This window comes from Teleopsis dalmanni, chromosome 1 (assembly GCF_002237135.1).
Source record: "Teleopsis dalmanni isolate 2A chromosome 1, ASM223713v2, whole genome shotgun sequence".
Taxonomy (NCBI): Eukaryota; Metazoa; Arthropoda; class Insecta; order Diptera; family Diopsidae; genus Teleopsis; species Teleopsis dalmanni.
In genome coordinates this window covers 210,658,114-210,664,371 of record NC_051846.1, presented here as the reverse complement: position 1 = coordinate 210,664,371, position 6,258 = coordinate 210,658,114, and the positions used below count along the sequence as shown (strand labels likewise).

General features: G+C 31.2%; 1 protein-coding gene across 1 annotated transcript in view; it reads left to right on the top strand.

Annotated features, from left to right (window-relative positions):
- LOC119667199 (protein vav-like) overlaps positions 1 to 694 on the top strand; it is a 7,098-nt gene extending 6,404 nt beyond the window's left edge. The window contains exon 6 of the mRNA XM_038076487.1: positions 632 to 694. Within this exon, the coding sequence (XP_037932415.1) occupies positions 632 to 694 (63 nt within the window). The remainder of the gene's footprint in view (positions 1 to 631) is intronic.
- Positions 695 to 6,258: the final 5,564 nt, after the last annotated feature.

The following is a 6,258-nucleotide window of genomic DNA, read 5'->3' as shown; positions in this document are numbered from 1 at the left end:
CCTAGAGCATCGCCAGATACCAAATGACTGAACTATCATGATAATGAACAATTTTACTAACAATTTTGTCAAATACCCGAAGGTTGTCGCTAAATATCAAATGGTCCGCATCCAACAAGTTAACACGCGATTTTAGAGAAAAATTTAATTTCCTTAGTCGAGATTTTATAAATCATAAGGTCATATTTAGTATATACGACTGGAATTTAACAATTATAAATTATAAATATTTTCTGGGTTATAGAGCTATTGTTTTAGTAGTGACAAACTGGTTACTCTAATGAAAAATTAAAAGATAAATTAACTTAGACGTAAATACAGTAATACTTAAGTTATCGCAATTAGAAAATATTTATTCTTTATGACCCTGTATAGAATAAAAAATACCTATAAAAAAATTAGCAATTTTTGCTACCACATACGTGTGTGCCATACCCGCCCACAAAATGTTAATTGAGCCAACATGTGGCGAAAAAAAGAAGATTTTTATGAAAACTCAGATGAAAATTAATTTCGGCAAGTAAACAGAACAAGAAAAGGACATAATAGTGCGGAAAAATGTATAAAAGTGCCCAGCAGTAGCAAAAAGAGTGGAAAAACTATAAATAAATAATATGTTGAATACGTCCAGGAACGTGTTTTATCCTTCCGCACACATCCTGCAGCAACACAGTTGAGTGCTGCGTTTGTGTAGATTTACTGGTTATTGCCACTAAGACTGACGTGCCAAGTTAAGTTAATAGATCATCACTTCAGAGGAACACATGTTAACCACAAAATATATACTACCTAGCAATAATAATTATATGAGAAAATGGCAACAAAAAATTATATTAAAGCCAAGTTAATATTATTAAATGTGCACTGAACCCGCAATGTATGCAGCGTAAAATTCAGGTAATTACACACATCAACAAGCTTCATTATTAGCGGTTGCCTTGTTTTTCTAGTATAAACGAGCATTTTGGACTGAGGTGATTTAATGTGGCTTGATAAGCGTAAAGCACCGACCGCACCGACCACGCCGCTCGCTTCGCACACATCACATAGACGTACATTAGAGACATTTGCGATTTACCAGCTTGTAGACACTAATTCCAATGGAATTCATTAGCAGATAACCAGGCAAGGTTAATAGCGACTTATTAGGATGAAGTTTAACGGTGAAATTTATTTGCTGTTGAAGCTGAAGTGAAGCCGAGCGGAAGCGCAAACCCCAAGCGATTTCATTAACATATTTAATTAGAAAACTTATCGTATAAGAAAGTTAATATGGAAAATAAACAAGACCAACCAAATAGCAGCAACAACAACAACAACAACAACAAACAGTAATAATGTTCTATGTTCTAAGCTAAGTCTAGAGAAGAAAAAAAAGAAAAATATAATTTTGCTTCTCTCTAGACAAATTCAACAAGTTTAATTGATAAATTATTGAATAAATTTTTTTTCTTTCCACTCTTCTTCTTCTTTTCATGTACATTAAAGTGCAATAAATTGCTATTTCGAAGTCTATGAGTTTTGATGAAAAAGGGTCAGAAGCCAGTACACTCGATTATAAGTGGTTGTGACATGTTTGGCTAGACAATCTAACTTTTATATTTTTATTAGGAAATATATTTAATATTATTGACACGGGTTAATGTTCATGTATTTCGAGCAAATGCCGCCTCATTAAGGTGTGAAAGTAATTAATTGTGAATAATTAAGACATTAAACAACAAATTAAGTGAGACAGCTGTTTCGGATAATGTCAAATATAATTTTATGAAAAATAACCTATTAAGTTTCTTTGCACTTCTTGTTATAAGTAAGACTTTAAAAGCATATGTTAATAAAAAAAAAATAAACAAATATCAATTAACAATTTATTTATTTTTATAAAAATTACTAGATAGCAATTTGAAGTAAACCAATAAGTTAAAATAAACAAGCACCATTAAGTTATCATAATTATAGGGAAAATATAATAATTATGAAAAAATATTTAACATTATTCACTAAACTGATTATAAATGTCCTCAATTGCAATAGAAATATATTAATTGTTAACATTAAACTAATTTAAAATTAATTACTTGATTAATTAAGGATACAATTCAGCTTTCACCTATTTTTTTAGCACTGTTTTTGGCTTAAATTCTTCATAAATTATTTTAAATTAAAAATAATACATTCACTTTCCAATGAACTTGATATTTACCTACAATTAAATTTGTGTATGCAAGCATATATACATTAGAACATCAAGAAAAATAGAGTAAAATCAGATGCTCCATAATAACAGATCTTTCCATAATAAATAACCAATCAATAAAGCTCGTAAGTAAGTAAAACTCGCACAGCTCGTGATTCATTCGCATGCCCTAATCGTCGCCAAATCGTAGAGGACCCAAGACCTTACGAAGAGCTTTTCTCTAGAACATTCTCTGTGCTGCTTTGTCATTATGTATTAATGTCCATGCTACTCCACCATACAGAAGCGCAGGAAGGATGAGCAACCTATAGAGCGTAAGTTCTGTTTGTCGAGAGAGAGAGATTGAGAGACAGAGCTCTACATCCCAATTGCCTACTGAGTCTATAGTAGCACCTATTACCAATGCTGATTCCTCGTCTAATTTTCAGGCTGACATCGCTGTTATTTGTTATGGCGGTGCCAAGGTAAATGAAATCTTTGACAGATTCGAAAATATAGGCACCAGCCATTAGCTTGGCATACGAGCGACCAGTAGTTGATACATTATTCGTTTTGCCTTCATGTATCGGTAAGCCCATTCTTGCAGATTTCTTTTCAATAGCAGCAAAAGCAGCTGTTACATTATGCTTACTACGTTCAATGATGTTATGTCGTTGGCGTAAGCAAGGAGATAGACACATTTGTAAATTATTTTTCCATTAAGATTAATATCTGCCCTGCGCATGATCACTTCCATGACGAAATTGAAAAGATCAAATGATAAGGGATTACCTTGTCTGAAGCCTCGATACGTACCTTTGAGAAAATGCACAAAAATGCAAACTCCACGTGCAAGTGAAGTACAGTTTTCTACTCTTCCGTAGAGCCACAAATTCGATAAAACTCATTTAAATGTGGACCAATCAAGTCTTATTCCATGCTTTGCTAATATGCATTGCACTATCAGCACCGATACCATAGTAATAAGCTGGTTTGGCATTAAGTTTTGCAATAATGGATATAATTATAAAAATATAAATTATTTGCTCCCTCGCTTTATACTTAAAAGAACCAGCAATCTTTATAAAAATTAATATCAAAATTTTGATTAATATTTATTATAAAATCAATATTTTAAAGATACATTTATGTGATTAAAATTAATTGGAATAAAAGCATACTGCAACATATTGCACTATTCACAGAAATGATGCACTCCTCTCATTAGCAACTGGAGCGTATATACGTCGAAGTATTAACCCAGAATAATTATAATTTTCCTCTTTTCACGTCCTCTTACTCTGAACGTGTTTGTGCTGTTGAAAAATTCTAACGATATTTTTCCATACGCAGAATCGCAATTAAAACAGGCGTTCCATGAAATACTTTCCGCTGCCGTGCAACTTTTAATCTCCAGCGACAAAAGCGTGCTTTATGCTGCTCCACTTCATCTGTATAATCAAAGTGCACTTAATTAAGGCACACAAATCCATTTTAAACAGAAAATCCAAATACTGGAATTTTACTTTTATTATAATAAATTATTCTGTTAGAAAGTTTTTCTACATTAGCATTAGAATGGAACTCAAACGCTTTCGAAATCCCAAACGAGAAAAAATTGTGAACTTTTTCATTGAGTACAAAACCGTTCCATGCCAGAGTCGACTAACTCCCGAAAGGTTTTTTTTGGTTTTGTAAGAACTTTTATTAAAGTTTTAATTGACAAGTGTCAATGTCACCCACAAAAAAAAGGATAAAAAGGTTAAATATGGAAAAAATTCAGTCAACCTCCAGAGCTCCAGAGAGCAGACTAAGTAGAAGAAAAACTAAAAGAGTGAAATTATTTTTTTTCTTCTATTTTCTAAATAAAATTTTCTATTTTTTGAAATAAAAGAAAAAATAAGTTTCGCCCAAGTGCAAAATAAACTTCTTTAATAAAAAAATTATTATGTATGTAAGCAGGTCTTTATGCTTCTAAATGTCCAATATAAATGTAAAAATGTTTACTTATGCACACTCCTCTTGTATGCACAGCACCCAAAGCTGCAGAACAGGGGTCAGGGTTTGGATACAATTTATACAAAAGCTTTGTGCAAAGTCACCCTGCCCACGACAACAATCAATTTTAAAATTCCTTGACATTATTTAGCAGTTTTTTTTGGTTTAATTTTTATAACTTGTTGGAAGTAGTATCAACCCACTGCTTCTGGTTTGTGACCACCAAGGATGAGTTTGTTTGCTATCCTATGGTTACACACATTAATATGGTTTGCGCTACAACTTATAACATTCGGTACAATAGGTTTACTGATGGGTACTAAACAATTCTGAAATACAAGGTATCTTAAGGTATCTTAAATCCTCTCCAACAAGATACTTTGCTACCATTTCGATTGTATGCAGTATTTAACTTCTGAATTGAAGCAATGGTTAGGAAATTTGAAGGTGGTGTTTTGATTAAAACTAAACAGGAGGGATCCAACATATTGTACCTCGTTAAAACAATCTCAAGTAAACTTAGGTTTTATTCAATTTTGTAAGTTGAGTGAGTGTAAGTTGAGTGTAAGTCGATTGATTTGTCGAGATGGAATAGTATTTTTACTTTTTAGTGGGGGGCGATATAAATAATAAAGCTTTACTGGTCAATGTGACAATGTGTAATTTATCGAGCGAGTACTTTCATATCGTTACTTTTGTTATAGAATTATTCCGATTCTTCAGAATGAAAAGCATTGTGTTTTGTTTACCATATATCTTGTAGAAAAGTTTTAATATATTGTCATTTATATATATTTTTATTAACGGTGAAAAATTAGAGATCTCTTTGTATATCTACTATTCCAGATGGAGAAATGCTGTCTTGTTACTCTAAACCTTTAACATGGCTCTCAAACCTTTAACGAAGCTACATCTTATCAGAAATCCAAGTCATCTGATTTTTATCTGAGATATGTTTCTGACCAGGTCGTCAGCTTGTCCAGAATAGTTGACTCGTTTTTAAGCGGGTTCTTAAAATTCCTTTTAATTTCAGTGATGAGATCGTTATTTTCTCCAGAATAATTGACTCGGTCTTAAGCGGGTTCTTAAAATTCCTTTTAGTTTTAATGATGAGGCCGTCATCTTGTCCAGAATAGTTGACTGGTTTTAAGCTGGTTCTTAAAATTCCTTTTAGTTTCAATGCATTTTAATGTATTTCTTTACATTTTAGTGCGATAATTTTACTAGGCAAAAGGATGTTAGCCCAATTAAATAGTATGTGGGTAACTAGTAACTACTAGATTATACTAGTAACTCGTATAATTTAATAAAACCAAACTAAGAATATTTATTTTTAACGTGAAATTGCTACTGGTGGATTCTAAGAAATATAAATTATTACGAATTCATTTTATGTATTTAAAGTAAATAATAAAGAAAATATTTATTTTAATATATCTAATCTGATTGAAATATTTATCTTCACTTTTATGTAAATATGTGAGAGGAGTATAATAACTATTCCATTCAGACTAACTCGGTTTCACTTACAGAAATAAACTGTAATCTGTTTAAATCTATATGGCAACTTTTGTTCTGTTCTCTGAAGTATGTAAAGTGAATTATGCAGAAACTTCCTCCTTGACTTCGTCCTTGTTTTTGTCCCTGCCGTTAGGAAGCCAATTGTGCAATCTATTTTATTTGGTGCAATATTTCCGTAAACACACAGGACAGGAAAGGATAAATAATGCATAATTTAAATTCGTTACTACAAAAACAATTTGATTATTTATGCAATCAACTAGATTAATAATTTAATTGTGGATACATGGGTATTTCTTGTGTTGAATATTGGATTATTTAAACCTCAACATGCATATGAAATTATTTTATGACCACATACCATCAGTTTTAAATATACTTATATGGACATTTAACATATAAAATAGGAAAATATTTGAATATTAACATTGTTTCAATTATTAAAGCAAAATACATTTGTTAGAAATTAATTAACTTAATTGTTTAATAATGATCGATTAAATCATCAGAGCATTATTTGCTTATAATAAGAAGTAATAATTGCATAGAATTATGTCAGATAC